At 45.2% G+C, this 16,110-nt stretch overlaps 2 protein-coding genes across 2 annotated transcripts; one reads left to right on the top strand and one right to left on the bottom strand.

Annotated features, from left to right (window-relative positions):
- Positions 1–196: 196 nt before the first annotated feature.
- Positions 197–13,722, top strand: cebpz (CCAAT enhancer binding protein zeta; the record flags this gene model as incomplete). The annotated part of the gene is made up of 17 exons (XM_080514456.1): positions 197–385; positions 1,237–2,723; positions 3,378–3,609; positions 3,822–3,987; positions 4,088–4,176; positions 5,532–5,585; positions 5,671–5,773; positions 6,263–6,322; positions 6,411–6,477; positions 6,560–6,663; positions 10,237–10,297; positions 10,683–10,873; positions 10,951–10,986; positions 11,831–11,929; positions 12,019–12,083; positions 12,454–12,535; positions 13,337–13,722. The coding sequence occupies 17 exons, from the start codon at positions 197–199 to the stop codon at positions 13,495–13,497; spliced, it is 3,246 nt and encodes a 1,081-aa protein (XP_080370582.1). The 3' UTR covers positions 13,498–13,722.
- LOC308143074 (protein CEBPZOS-like) lies at positions 13,452–15,619 on the bottom strand. The gene is made up of 4 exons (XM_080513751.1): positions 15,477–15,619; positions 15,242–15,359; positions 14,882–14,926; positions 13,452–13,590 (listed from the first exon to the last, which is right to left on the bottom strand). Exons 2-4 carry the CDS (start codon positions 15,357–15,359, stop codon positions 13,508–13,510), a joined length of 246 nt encoding a protein of 81 aa, XP_080369877.1. The 5' UTR covers positions 15,477–15,619; the 3' UTR covers positions 13,452–13,507.
- Between the last annotated feature and the right edge of the window lie 491 nt (positions 15,620–16,110).

Raw genomic sequence — 16,110 nt, 5'->3', positions numbered from 1 at the left:
GATACATGATTGGCTAACAAAATGTGCGTTTGTTTATCAATATTTTATTTTTTCCATTTTACAGATTATTGAAAATAACGATAAATACACGCTGTTATCAAATGGATTATTGTATTGAACAAAAAAAACGAAAAAAAAACTAAGAAAACGGAAGTGCGTCTTGTACTTCCGGTCTCTTCCTCACGCTGCAGTCAGCATGGCAGCAAAAAAGAAGCAGCGAAATAAGGGAAAAGTGACATTTCAGGCCATAAGAGACGAGGATGACTCTGAAAACGGAGAAAGAGTGGAGGAGGAAGGTCCGGGTGAAGATGGAGGTAAAGACAGAGCGCAGGAAGATAAAGATGAGCTCGATCTGGAGGAGGTTTTACGGCTCGGAGGAACACAGGCGAGTAGTTTCTTCCCTTCTACTAAACATGGACCACGATTAATTCAAAGCATGATCGCAGCGCCACGTTTTATCTTTATACTTCTGTTTTAGCTTGACAGGTTGTCGTTGCCATTTCGTGGTTTTTGAGTGTATTCACGTTAAAAGCACAAAAAAATCTAATACTGACATTAATGGACACACGATTATCTAATGTGACATTCAACACATTTGAAGATGTCTGCAATTTATAAAACTGTAATAGTTTTATTTATTTTATTTCACCTTTATTTTACCAAGTAGGTCAAATGATGAGTGATGATCTGTCCATTCCATACCCATGGACAAGTACATGTTCTGATGCAACCCTGTTCTATGTAATGCACATTTTAAGAGGTATATTGTATGGTGACTGTGATTTGTGTTGTGAATATTGAGAAAGTAGATGCAGATGGAGATGAATGAAATTAAACCATTGAGTTTGTGTGGCTCCTTGAAGAGAGGAACAGTTTATCAGGGAATACAAGCAGCAATGTTGTGTTTTGAATGGAGCTGCAGACACCAAGTGGATATCAGTACAGTGAGTAACGGCTCGGCAGATTACATCGCCATCATAGAAGATTGTGAGAAGTGTTCTTTTAACAAGAAGACGGAATGTGTAAAAGAGCATTTGTTCCAATAAAGAAAAGCAGTGCAAGATTAGACCTTTGTGAATATTCAGAATATGAGCTTACTGTCAAGCCCGTTGTAAAGTATCTGAGGGGGGAAATGATGTGAAATTGTTATATACGATTGAAGTTTCCAAAGTCTTAACATAAACCATAATGTTTTGAATAAAAAAATGTATTAATTTGTCGGTTGTCTTCCTGAAGGCCGACTATGTCCTCCTCGCCACTCTGAACGACTCCAACGAGCTCGTTGACGGAGGAAAGAAAGGTGCGATAGACGACCTGGAGGCTGGCGAGCTCGAGAAGTTCATCACTAAACTCGGGATTCGCGCGTACGCCACGCAGCAGATTGTCGAAGACGAGCCGGAGGCCGAGCCGGAGGCCGAGCCGGAGGCGGGTCCTTCCGCCGCTGCGCCTACGGCGACCGCTGCACAGAACGGAGAGAGGGAGGAAGAAGGTCAACAAGCCAAAGTGAAGAAAGCTGCCAATCGGGTGAAGAAGAGCAAAGAGGCATCTGGAAAAAAGGCCAAGCAGAACGTCTTTGACTTCCTTCCGCGGAACGCCTTGCTGGTGAAGCCCGGAGGGAAGTGGTTCGAGGTGGAGTACACCTCCGAGGGCTCGGCGGCACTGCAGGACCCGTCGCTGGTGTCCCGGTACAAGACGCTGGCGCAGCAGCTGTTCGAGGCCGAGGTCAAACACTTCAAATCCAAGAAGACGCTGCAGAAAGGAGCCAACTCCGGGTGGATGAAGACGGTGGTGTCGTCGGGTGTGCTGGCCGACAGGATGGCCGCCATGACGCTGCTGATCCAGGACGCCCCGGTCCACATGCTGGAGCACGTGGAGAGCCTGGTGGCCATGGTGAAGAAGCGCGGCAGCCGGCGCATGGGCCTGATGGCGATGGACACGCTGCGGGAGCTGCTGCTGTCCGACCTGCTGCCCGAGGGCCGCAAGCTCCGCCCCTTCGCCCAGCGCCCCTTCGACCAACTGGAGGAGAAGGCCAGTGGCAACCGCGACGCCCGCGACCGCCGCCTCGTCCTCTGGTACTTCGAGCACCAGCTGAAGCACCACGTGGCCGACTTCGTGGAGGCGCTGGACTCGGTGGCGCACGACACGGTGGCGGCCACCAAGGCGAAGGCGCTGGCCACCGCCCACGAGCTGCTGTGCGGCCGGCCGGAGCAGGAGCGGGCGCTGCTCGGCCAGGTGGTCAACAAGCTGGGCGACCCCGAGTACAAGACGGCGGCCAAAGCGTCGTACCTGCTGGAGACGCTGCTGCACAGACACCCCAACATGAAGGCGGTGGTGTGCTGCGAGGTGGAGCGCCTCATGTTCCGGCCCAACGTCAGCGCCAAGGCGCAGTACTACTCCGTCTGCTTCCTCAGCCAGGTGATGCTGAGCCACGACGAGGCCGAGCTCGCCGCCAAGCTCATCACCGTCTACTTCTCCTTCTTCCGCGCCTGCGTCAAGAAGAGGGACGTGGACTCCAAGATGCTGAGCGCGCTGCTGTCCGGCGTGAACCGGGCGTATCCCTACGCCAGCACCGGGGACGAGAAGGTGAAGGAGCAGATGGACACGCTGTTCCGGGTCGTCCACCTGGTCAAGTTCAACACGGCGGTGCAGGCGCTCATGCTGCTGTTCCAGGTGATGGACTCCCAGCAGAGCGTCTCCGACCGATACTACGTCACCCTGTACAGGTAAACAATCACCTAATCCTCAAAAACGGTTATTTTCGACTTCAATCTTTATTTGCAAACATTTTTTCCATCTTTAAACGGATCGAAATGAAGGCAAGCCAACGGATCAAAGCGACTTGGGAATCAACTTCAGTGCCTCCCTCCCTTCGTGTTTTCCGCCCAAAAGACAGATTTAAACACTGCTCATTGTTTATAATCCCAAATTTGACTCAAGGTTATTTTCCTCCTTTTTTGTGCTTCTTGGACTTTAAGTCTGTATGTTAACTTTTCTATGAAGCAAATTTCTTCCACAAATTCAGCCACTGATCTTTGGTCGGTGGTGTATCTTTTCCCCAATTTCTCCTGATTGCTTTCTTGCTCACAACCAACCGTGTTTTTAACAGATATTTGCCATTCTGTGGGATTTTACATAAATATAGAATCCAAACAAATCTTGTTTGTCTTAATTCTTCACTCAAATTTACCCAAAAGACATGAGAATATATTACTCTATAAAATATATATATATATAATATTGTTTTAAATCAGATTTTTATGATGTAAAAACCGCAATTCAGTTGAAACCAAAGGAAAAAAAAAACTGAAGTAAAGCTGTTCATGAATTGTCTAAATGAAGAGAAAGCGTGTCTCAGTGTGAACTTGTTTGTCCTGCAGGAAGCTGCTGGACGCCGGCCTGTCGTCCTCCACCAGGCAGAGCATGTTCCTCAACCTGCTCTACAAGTCGCTGAAGGCTGACGTGACGCTGCGGCGCGTCAAAGCCTTCGTGAAGCGGCTGCTGCTGGTCAGCGCCGAGCAGAACGCCAGCTTCGCCTGCGGGGCGCTCTTCCTGGTGTCGGAGGTGCTGCGGGCCAAGCCGGGCTTGAAGACGCTGCTGCAGGACAACACGGTGAGACAAACGCTTCGCCACACCGGTTGTGTTTGACACCCCTGCTCTCGTTAGAGGAAATAATCAGGAAATGCATCATCCGTCCGTCTTCTACGCTCCTGTAGTTCATGTGAAAATACACTTTGGACAGCGATCCAGTCAGTTTCTCCACTGGGACGTTCCTGACGTCTCGCACTGTCTCATCACGGAGTTTCGACCCTTCTTGTGTTCAGGATGGAGACGACGAGGCGTTCAAGGACCTCGTTGAAGACAACAGTCCTGACGGCGAGGATGAGGAAGAGCGCTTTGTTGACGCAGATAAACTGGAGGAAGGAGCGAGTGTGGAGGCGGAGGCGGTCAAACCCGCGGCGTCGTGGGTGCATCATCAGAACCTGGACGGTCAGTGAGACACTCTGATGACAGACTGAACCTCAGTAGCCGTCGACCACGACAAACTTTCTACCATGACCTTGATTGTCATACTGTTTTCCATCTCCAGGCACAAAGAGCTCACAGAGTTACGACCCGCTGCACAGAAACCCGTTGTTCTGCGGCGCCGACCACACCACGCTGTGGGAGCTGCACAGGGTGAGAAGCCACCCACGCTTCATTTCTGGTCCAGAACACTTGGTAGTTAACGCAGACGAAATCTATAACACTGGCGTGTGAGGGGACTCCTTTACAGAGCTGATGTCTCTCTGTGTTACATCACTCCTGTTGACTTAACCTAGTTAATGCTGACTGACCTCAGTCCTCCTGACAGCAGCATGGAAGCTGCCTCACTGTTATTAGCATTAGCATGTATCCACTATACCTCTGATGAGCATTAGCCTCCATCCACCGTACCTCTGATGAGCATTAGCATCTATCCACCGTACCTCTGATGAGCATTAGCATGTATCCACTATACCTCTGATGAGCATTAGCCTCCATCCACCGTAGCTCTGATGAGCATTAGCCTCCATCCACCGTACCTCTGATGAGCATTAGCATCTATCCACCGTACCTCTGATGAGCATTAGCATGTATCCACTATACCTCTGATGAGCATTAGCCTCCATCCACCGTACCTCTGATGAGCATTAGCATGTATCCACCGTACCTCTGATGAGCATTAGCATGTATCCACTATATCTCTGATGAGCATTAGCCTCCATCCACCGTACCTCTGATGAGCATTACCATGTATCCATCGTACCTCTGATGAGCATTAGCCTCCATCCACCGTACCTCTGATGAGCATTAGCCTCCATCCACCATTAGCAGCCTTGAACCTGTTTCCACCACGTTTTCGGATGTTTTTTTGTTTTGTTTGTTTCAGAAAAGATTCACATTTGCATGGCAACATTTAGAAAACAATGTCGGCATACAACGAAATGGCAGAAAAGCTGACACCGATGCAGTTAGCTTGCTCGGCCACTAGTGGGTGCTCATGATGTTTTTGTAATGAAACCACACCACAAAGATGTCATTGTTCTTATTGTCCCTCTGCTGAGCATGTGCAGTAGGAGAGCTTTCCAAAAGTTGCATTTTCCACGGTTTCCACGGAGACTGAGAATTGGAAATGGATGATGGAAACACTATGGAAGTTTTGCGGTTCAACTCAAAAACGGGGCCTTAAATGAATGTTTCGCTTTCTAATACTGTCTCCGTGTTGTTATTTATTTTAGCTGTTAATTTACTTTTTCAACGTCTGGATTTTCCAGCAGGTTTCTGAACACAATCAATTGGGTGCACTTTATAAAAACCAAACTGGAGAAAACTATCAAAGTTATGGTTCATTTGTACTCGTACTTTTTGCAAAGTTCCTATAATAAATCACTAACATTCAATAAGTTACTTCTGTCCATTCATCTGGACAATAAATCCTACAAAAGCCATCTGATGTTCTCAGAAGACATTGTGAAGAGCAGACCTTTGAAGTGTGTGTTTCTGTCTCGCAGCTTTCTCTGCATTATCACCCGTCAGTGTCGCTGTTTGCTAAAACCATCCTGCAGGTAAACTCCGTCGTTCATCTTTCTTGTTTCAACACAAGCTGCTTGTTTTCACTGTAAACCTTTCAAATGTGTGTTTCCCCCTCAGGGCGACTTCATCCAGTACTCCAGTGATCCTCTGCAGGACTTCACCCTCATCAGGTTCCTGGATCGATTCGTCTTCAGGAACCCCAAACAGCTCAAAGGAAAACGTAATCTCACACACACACACACACACACACACACACACACACACACACACACACACACACACACACACACCACTGACACATGAGCATAAAAGAAGCTTAAAACGATGCAAAGACATAAAAATATGAAATAAAAAGAGTGAGCATGTGAGAGAGAATGATTGGAAATAGACTGAAAACATTGTATTTGTCTCTACTGTCGCCATTAAAAGTTCAAAATATCTCGAAAAATGTCTTGAACAGCAAAGAAATATGTGAACCAGCCACAAAAATGTCACAATGCCATAGAAATTATGCCAAGGGACTAAAAAGCGACGACTTCAAAAAGAAACTAAACTCAGACAGAGATGCAGAAGAATCAGAAAAGTGCATAAAACGACTAATGCAAAAGAAAACTACATGAAACCAAGACAAAATGATTGAATTGTTGTTTCATTCCCTTGAACTTCTTTCACATTTCATAAAAAGCTAAACCGTATTTTTCCTCCTCAGAAAACACAGACGCCGCAGCGTTGAGGCCCAAACAAAGAGTATCTGCCAACTCTGTAGCAGGTGGGAGGAAACAGGCTCTTCACAGCAGTTTGTCCACTGATTTCATGTGTTTTTTTGGTCATTTGACGTTTGTTTTTCTTCTCCTCAGTGAACTGTGAAGAGTTTCTGTCCAAAGAAGAGAGTCAGATTCCTGTGGAGGAAATCTTCTTCTACAGGTGCCACAGCCAGCTCTCTCCTCTGGTTTTACTCCTTATAATCATGTCCATTTTGTTTAGTTGTCTGGTTGGATCTCTGCAGGTTTTTCAAGAAGCGTCAGCAGGAGAAGCAGCCGCGTCGACCCCGAGACGGAGACGACGACAGCGTGGAGGACGTGGACGACGACGAGTTCGACAGAGTCCTGGGTGAGTGTGTGGCGGCTTTCTGCCGCAGCCCGGCTAGTGATCCTCAACAACTTCTCACATCAACGTTTATTTATTACAATGAAGTCAGTTAGAAGTGGTGGTGCACGTAAATCAAACCCAGGAGGAACAAGAGTAATGACAGATTGGTAACCATGGACACAGGGAATTGGCACATATGGTTCTTCCAGATCAACTGCCTTTATTCATTTGCTGAGTTTGGTGATCCCATGGTTTTATTTCAGAATTTGAAAGAACACAAGATCAGACAATGTTGTTACCTTCTTCCAGCTTATCATGTGACTGTAGTTGACCAACCCTGGCTTGTTCTGGAGCTTCACTCACTGACTTGTCTGCTGCTGAGCACCGGAGTGCAGCGGAGCAACGCAAACCAAAACACGCTCCCACTCCATTTCCCACAATGCACTTGTCATTTAACATAACAGGCTGAGCAGGTAGCGATTTATAGTCAAATGAAGATGTGCAGCCATGAGTTCTGATCTGGAGCACCATCAAAATATAATGAGTCCTTCCAGAACTGAGTTAGCATCACTAGCATGATAGCCGTTAGCTCATATCGATGCTAACAAGGAAGGACAGGTAGCAACATCACTGTGTGAAGCACTGAGCGTCTCCATGGCAACCGACACTGATCTCCATGAGACGCCAATCTCGCCCACTTTGAAGGGAAATGTTTTCATAGTCTTTGGGATTTATTTGGATATGGTCAGCTGCTAGCGTTCCACAATCTAATGGACTGGTCCTCAGATGAAAACAAACCATCCCTGAAAATGTCATGAAATTCGGGTGAATGGTTTTTGCGAAAGGTTGGTCAAATACATACAACATTCAGATTCAGTTTGGGTTTATTAGCCATTAGTAGTATGGAAACCACCTTGACAAGAACAAGCTCAAAGTGCACTGTCAACATTTAATAGACATTTCACGGTTAAAAAAAAGGTCAATGCCACATAGAATTCTATCGGGTAAACTACTGAACAATAAAAAGTCCATACAAATTAAAGTGCCGAGTCATCACCTCTTATGGAAAGAAACAGTTGGAATGTTGAGCACTGGAACATTTGATGGAGTGACATGTTTTCCCTGAAGGAAGCATTTCAAAGATGCGCCGAGGCGTCAGTCACACCAGAGCTCCAGTTCAAGTCATGAGAATGAGTCGTGCCCATGAATTGACATTTCTCAACAATCTGCAAATCAGAATCGTTGACGGTAGTAAACTTCGGGGGGGTGGGTGTTGGGTGGTGTACAGAAGCAGCAGCCCAGGCTTTAACTTTTTTTTTTTTTCATACCTTCAAATGAATTGTATGCACGCTGGTACATCATTCTGGCTGGCGGCGCCACTGCATACATGCAACTGTTGGGATTTATGGTTGGTTATTTGCGTTAAAATTACTGGATGTAATTGATCACTGGATGTAATTTATGAAAATTTTTAATTATTAATGGAAGTAAATGGTCATTTACTCATTAACAACTCCTAGAGTAATTGAGTAATTACTTAAAAGTTAATAAATTATCATATATATACACAATAATTACCAGGAATCGATCAATTGAGCTAAAAGGTGTGTGTGTGTGTGTGTGTGTGTGTGTGTGTGTGTGTGTGTGTGTGTGTGTGTGTGTGTGTGTGTGTGTGTGTGTGTGTGTGTGTGTGTGTGTGTGTGTGTGTGTGTGTGTGTGTGTGTGTGTGTGTGTGTGTGTGTCTTGGGAGTCTGAGTGGGGATGTAATGACCACGAGTGTCCACCAGGTGGCGGTGGACCTTGGAGGGTCAGTGTGAGTGGGTGGCCGGGCTGGTGACCGTGAGAGTGCAATGACTTGTTGCGACCACTAGGTGGGCGTAAAGAGAGATTGCGATGACCCAAGCAGCCACGAGAGGTTCAAACAGCGTGGTGGTTGCTCGGCGACCAGATAAACAAGACGTCCATCGCGTCGCTCGGAGCTAGCGGTCTCACGTTGCAGTATCATTACTGTAACGCTGGACTTTAACTGGATGTTGAGACATGCAGTTAAAGTCCGGTGGCGATGGTTCAACTAAACCAGATGTTTCTGGCCTGTCGTCCACACCAGGAACCTGGTTCACCTAAACCAGATGTTTCTGGCCTGTCGTCCACACCAGGAACCTGGTTCAACTAAACCAGATGTTTCTGGCCTGTCGTCCACACCAGGAACCTGGTTCAACTAAACCAGATGTTTCTGGCCTGTCGTCCACACCAGGAACCTGGTTCAACTAAACCAGATGTTTCTGGTCTGTCGTCCACACCAGGAACCTGGTTCAACTAAACCAGATGTTTCTGGCCTGTCGTCCACACCATGAACCTGGTTCACCTAAACCAGATGTTTCTGGCCTGTCGTCCACACCAGGAACCTGGTTCAACTAAACCAGATGTTTCTGGCCTGTCGTCCACACCATGAACCTGGTTCACCTAAACCAGATGTTTCTGGCCTGTCGTCCACACCAGGAACCTGGTTCACCTAAACCAGATGTTTCTGGCCTGTCGTCCACACCATGAACCTGGTTCACCTAAACCAGATGTTTCTGGCCTGTCGTCCACACCAGGAACCTGGTTCACCTAAACCAGATGTTTCTGGCCTGTCATCCACACCAGGAACCTGGTTCAACTAAACCAGATGTTTCTGGCCCGTCGTCCACACCAGGAACCTGGTTCAACTAAACCAGATGTTTCTGGCCTGTCATCCACACCAGGAACCTGGTTCACCTAAACCAGATGTTTCTGGCCTGTCGTCCACACCAGGAACCTGGTTCACCTGAACCAGATGTTTCTGGCCTGTCGTCCACATGAGGCAGTTTTAGAAGCGTGAAAACAGGTTTTTTTTAACTCGGGTCCCAGAGTGGGGAAATTCTAAATCCCCGGCTCGTGCCGTCCAACCCCCCAAGGTGTGAACGGCAAAGACGATCATCTGTGGAAAAAAGATGATGTAATCACCCCTCCCTCCACCCACCGTGGTCTGTGATGTCATCAAACAACCACAACAATCAGGGACTACAAGCTCCGGTGGAGCTGCAGAAGCTACTGACGCTAGCAGCAGGATCAGGGCCAGAGACCTATAGAACTAGAGTTATATACAGGTTTATGAAGAGGAATCTACTTCTAAAATTCTACGTGCTCTGTCTTCTTCTGCTTTTTTGATGTGTTTGGTGAGTCACAGCGCCCCTAAAGGCCCGGCATGTGTACTACATGTCCTGAAGCCTCATGTTGAGCAGAGCTCATTGTGACATGGACAGAATGTATTTGGAGAAGGTTGGAGAGAAAGAAGCTCTTTTATTTCATCATGTGGGTATACCCTAAGACTGCTGCCTCCGCGACCCGGCCCCAGATAAGTGGTAGATAATGGATGGAGGGATGGATGGACGGTCATTCACGGTCAAGACCACAAACTACTGGAAGCAACAAAAACAAACTATAAAAGATTCAACCTGTTAATGAGAAACTTAAAAGTATTAAAGAATTTCAGAGCACCAGCATGTTTAATTTCTGTGATGTTCTTCATTTAATAATGTTTATTTACTCACTGATTGTCTGGTTGTGTGACAGACGACTTCGAGTCGGACTCGTACTTCCCCAGTCTGCCCGGGGACGATCTGGACTTTGCCGGGTGAGTAAACGTTTACATTTTGACCTCGTTTCCATGACAAATTGTTTGAAAACGCACTGGTTTTGTGTTTTTGTTGGAGAAAAGTTTGGCTTTTACACGGCAGCGTTTGGAAAACAGTGTCTGTTTCCACATAAACACTGAGTATGAAGTAAAATGCATGAAGAAAAACACTCATACAGATAGTTATTGAATGTAAAGACAGAATTTGTCTCTTACATCCGAGTGGTAGACACAACACCATGAATAAAGACACTAAGGTCTAAAGAAAGTCATCAGACACAGAAGACCAGTAAAATAAGCAGAAATACTCGAAAGTGACGCAGAAACAGACACATCTTAACGGCGTTGATGTTTAGACTGAAGCTGCTGCTGCCTTGTGTCTCAGGAATGTGAAGAGCTCGAAGGGGAAGAAGGCGGCGGAGGACTCGGGCTCCGACGACTCGGACCTGGACGACCTGGACGACGAGGAAATGTCTCTGGGCAGCATGGACGAGGAGGACTTCGGAGACGAACTTGAGGAGGAAGGAGGGACGTTCATGGACACTCAGGGGGCAGATGATGATGATGATGATGAAGGTGATGACTTGTTATGATTGGAATGGTACGTAAATGATTGTAAACTTGGTTGATAATTGTTCTTTGTGTTCTTTCAGTTCCTGAGCTGGAGGACAACGGTGAAGACTTCACCGGTTAGTTTACACTCAAACATGTTTCTGAACATCACGACTAGATTACTGCTACGTCGCTTCACGTGAGGAAGATGCTCTATAAACTAGTATTGTAGACTTTTATCGGATTTCCAAAGGAACTGGTTTCGTGTTTAATGCCAGACATTCACATTCAAAACTTGTTTTCAAGTGAAAAATGCAAACCCTTCGTTTCGGTGTGATTACACGACGGCGGAGCTTTGAGATACGGCAGCAACTTTTTGAAAACGTCCCATCTCCATGGAAACGGGGAGAATGCAACTTTTCTGAAATGCCACTACTGTGCATAGTAAATAGTTCTTCTGCACGTTAATGACTAGATGTAGACTAACAACGATGGCCAGACGGATTTCTTTATCACAGGAACCACCGACAGCACCCGCTAGTGGCCTAACATGCTAATGACACCATTTTCAGCCTTTCTGCTGTTTCTGTGTAAACGTGAAACTCTTGTGAAACAAAAATGCAAAAATTAAGCGTTTTCACTTAAAACGTTGTCATGGAGACAGGGTCTGAGAAAGAAACCAATACTAGGTACTGAAAACAAGTATTAACCAAGTAAAGGTACTTTCATTTAGAAAAAAACCCAATGTCCAGGTTAGTGCAGACACAAAATAACGTGTCCATTTGAATGACTTCCCCTCAGCTGGTCTGTCTTATACGTCATCTCACTCTAATAGCCAGAGGGAGGAACAGGCTCTCAAATCTGTTAGTAATTAGTTACTTGATGCTAGAAGGCGTGGCTTCACAGAACGTCATCCACAACACGAATGTTCAGTGTTTCTTTCTCGAGCCGGAGAATCCAAATGAAACCTTTTGTGTTCAGGGTCAGACGATGAGGAGATGGACGCTCCTGATATCACGCCTCGCGCCAAGAAGCAGAAGAGGAAATCATCGGAGGAGCTCGACTTCTCCGGCTCGTTGGGTTAGTGTGGAACCCAGCGTGGAACCTGAGGCTCCTGCCCTCACGTCTGGCTCCCGTCGCTCAGTAACCGCTGCTTTTGGTTCTTTCAGGCGCCGCGCAGAGCAAGAAGAAGCAGAAGAAGAAAGATGGAGCCATCTTTACAGCTGCTGAAGAGGTGTGAAAGACCAGACACACAAAAAGGCATCAAAGGAACATGAAAAGACCGAGCGGCCATGAAAAGAATAGATCCTTCTAGAACAGGACAATAACAGACCTCAGACAGTCTCTGTTGGAAGCATGTTTACATCTGCATTTCATCCTCTTCTCGTAAGAAATGCACTTTGTGCAAAGCTTCCTTGGTAGGATACGTTTTTCCTCATGAAGGCCCACTGGACATCAGTGTTTTACACAAAGACTTTTCTTAACCAACCAGAGACCAGAAACGTCCCAGAAAGGGACAATTGTGTCTATATAGATATAGATAGCTAGATAGATAGTGTTTATTGTTAAAATGTGCCTGACTTTAAATTGACCCTGTGTTCCAGTTCGGCTCCATGCTGGACGAGAACAGCGGCTCCAAGGTGGACAACATTGGGCTGAACGCCATGGCCAACCGGGACAAAGCAGGTGAGACACTGATGATTTACTTGATCCGATCAGCTGCTGGTGTGAAAGTTAACGGGCTCACTGATCTCACAAAGACACAGGAAGGAGTTTACAGCTGGATACCAGCGACTTTAATAGTTTCTCTACAGAGACAAAACCACTGATTCAGACTCTGAATAAATAACAGCTTTGAAACCAACACAACTGATTTAGTTCAGGGAGTCGAACATCAGGCTGGATTTTTATTAAAATTGGCTTTTTGTTGAGATCCTCGTCCTTTACGTAGTAACTGTTGTGTGAAAATAAACATTTTCATTACAAATATTCTGCACCACAACAAAGAGAAACTTTACATTTTAAAGGTTATTGTGTCATTATTTTACTGAATCTGGATCAACCTGTTTGACACTCGAACTAGACAATGGAAACACAATTTTAGCAGCAAATGTGGTTCCAAGTTGAACATTTCAGACTCGGACCACTCTGAAGTTGTCCGGAAATTAAATATGCATGTCAAATATAATGAAAATAAGTTATTTTTTGGAACAAATAGAGACTTGAAGTGGATAAGTCTTCCTGTGTTTGGCTTCACTGCAATTAACCACTGTAAAGGACGCTTTTTTTTTGTTTTGTTTTGTTTTGTTCAAATTACCAGAAGTAATTTTAAGCTAGCTGTGTGCAACAAAATGTGATGCAATTCACTTTTTTTTTTTTTTATCTGTTTAACGTTTCAGCAGCAAACTCATTTGTTTCAGCAAAGTATCACATTTACAAGACAACGTTGAGAAATGTTTGTGAACGTTGAATGTGTCCGTGTTGCAGGTCTGAAGCAGCTGAAGTGGGAGGCTCAGCGGGACGACTGGATCCACGGCCGCGACATCAAGACGCTGCGCAGGAAGAAGACCTCCTTCAACCGGAACAAGACCACAAGGTTCAGCCGGGCCCGCCCACCAGGACGCACGGTCAGGAAGAAGAGGAAGTAATGGCGACTCTTCAGTCCTGCCTGGACGCCCAGACCTCCCGGTCTTGCTCTCGGACGCCGTAGATTCCCGCCCACTCATTGGATCGGTAGTAAACTGGGAGGAAACGACAAGCTGGGTTCAGTTCTGTAAAGTTGAGTTTAAATTGTACATTTGTCAAGGTGACGTGCTGCATGTAACCACATTTTCTCAGTTACTGTCACTAATTATAATAAAAGTTCATATTCATACAGTTTGTTTTTCCTGGATAATTTTCTAGTCATGAAAATCATATAATATAGTATATATAATAGATCGTTTTATTGTAATCAACAATAAAATGCAGCTCATTTCCTTTCATGACTTCCAACCAAAAGGTGTTTTTTTATGATTTGTTGTTTTAAATACTGTAATATTTTCATTGCCTAAAAGCTAAAACAAAGAAACTGATTTTGAATTAACCAAAAACTCATCCCAATTGAGACTACAGCAAAAAACAAGTTGACTTTTTCAGATCATTCAATTAAAATGTAATGAAAGACATGAACCTGCATTATTTTCCTGTTTTAAACTAATTGGATCTTAATGGCTGCAAAAACTGTCCAAAGTACAATGACTGAGTATTTCTGCCCTTTTATCCAACAAAACATCCACTGTGAGGAGGACTTAATTCAAATGTTTCATGTTTTCTTCGAGTTTTTAAATCAACGCCTACAAATTGTGATTCTGGGAAAAGAATGTCTGACCGTATTTGGTTCAAAGTTAATAATTGAAAATACTGATGATATGAAGGGGGGAAAATCAATGTGTGCATAAAACATTATTTAACAGAAATCCAGTGAGAAATATCTAATGAAGTGATTTTTGACAAAGAAATGGTCGTATTTTCACCAGTTTGATACTTTTTAACCAAAATAACCAGATATAAATGGAACATTGGAACTTTAAATCAGAGGCGTCAAACACATTTCAGTACAGGCACAATTCCATCTGGAGTGGGCTGCACTGGAAAAATTATAAACATAAGAAAATTATAAGCATAACACTCTACGTTTGTTGTGGTGCAGAGTACATGTGATCACAACGTCGACATTTTCGCCAACTGATTATTATGGAAAATGACGACAATCTCAACATAAAGCCAATTTTATCAAAACCTTGTGCAAAATACAGTGAAATGTCCAGAGAACTTCTCATATAACTCACACTCAGGGTGTTTTTTCAAACTCATCGTGACTTTGAGGTTAATACTGGTCTGATAGTTTTCATGACAGCATCACTGAGATCTCAGCTCGGGTCTCAGTGAAGAAATTTGTTGAAATGTTTACTATTTCCGTGGTGGTTTGGCCACGTTGGGCCTCTTGCAGGGGAGTTGTGATCCCGGCGGGTGGATTTATCTTCAGCTTACCTTCCAGTATTGCCGGGAACCTCCTGTTCATAGTGTTTCTGAAATCTGCAGGAACCAGAGAGAACGCAGGCGTTGATAAAGTTACAGGATGCAGATGTTTGTTGACACAACCTGAGCTGCTTCAGGACATTGGGGACCTTTTCCTAGTGAGGCTGCTGTAGGTTTAGACAGCTGGGGGACCTGGAAGCCCCCATGGGTCACGTCTCTACCCAGAACCAGAACCAGGGTTTGAATCCCACCAATCGGTCTGTCCCTTTCATTGCTTCTATCCCCGAACCACAGCTGGATTGTGGTGGTTTCCTCAGTAAAGGAGTAGAAATGAATCACAATAGGCGGACGTGCAGTGAAGCGTCCGGTCACCTTGACTGTTGTTGAGCCCGTGAAACAAGGCGTAAGCTCCAAACACCCCCAGCAGCTCCACGGCGAGCACACCCTTCATCAGCTTCTTGGCCAGAGGCGCCAGGGGTTTGGGAGGCATCTGACCACACAAAACATCAACAACCTCATTCAAAACAACAACATGAACGCAGACGAAGAACGACACAACTCTTACTGACCGTCACCTCCATGTCCTCTCATTCCTCTAATAACTCACCTTTAGTGCCGCGGTGGTTTGGAAGCAGATATAACAGAGTCCTGGTTCAATCCAAAGTTTGGTGTAAATAACACAAAGTTTACATGAATACGTTGAACGTAGTGTTGGATAACACAGAGCTAACGGGCTAAATGCTAACACGCTGGACGGAAAACCGGGAGGGTCAAAACACTGCCAGACAGAAATGCAGCTTAATGTTAAAGAAAGAAAAACCCACAGAAATGACTCGAGTCTGACAAAAGTAATAATAAACAAAAATCTGATTAAATGAATGAGTTTGTTTTGTTTAATTATTATTTCCAGCCACAATTCAAAAGCAATGTTTGATTTTCATGGCTCAAATATACACTGCTCAATAAATTAAAGGGAATGTCTAAACAACACAACGTAACTCCCAGTATATCACACTGGTGTGAAATCAACCTGCCAGGTTCCTGGCTGATGTTCTGGTGACTTTAGAACGTTGATAGAGTTTCAAAACTGCAGGTTCACACTGAGCACATGTGACTGCTGCAGCTACATCCTCCAGCACAGTGGAGAACGTTCTACTGCAGCAACATCCTCCAGCACAGTGGAGAACGTTCTGCTGCAGCAACGGCCTCCAGCGTGAGTGGAGAACGTTCTGCTGCAGCAA

The sequence above is a fragment of the Blennius ocellaris genome, assembly GCF_963422515.1.
Source record: "Blennius ocellaris genome assembly, chromosome: 18".
In the NCBI taxonomy this organism is placed as follows: domain Eukaryota; kingdom Metazoa; phylum Chordata; class Actinopteri; order Blenniiformes; family Blenniidae; genus Blennius; species Blennius ocellaris.
Note: the sequence above shows the minus strand (reverse complement) of the source record. Positions and strands in the feature narration are given on the sequence as shown.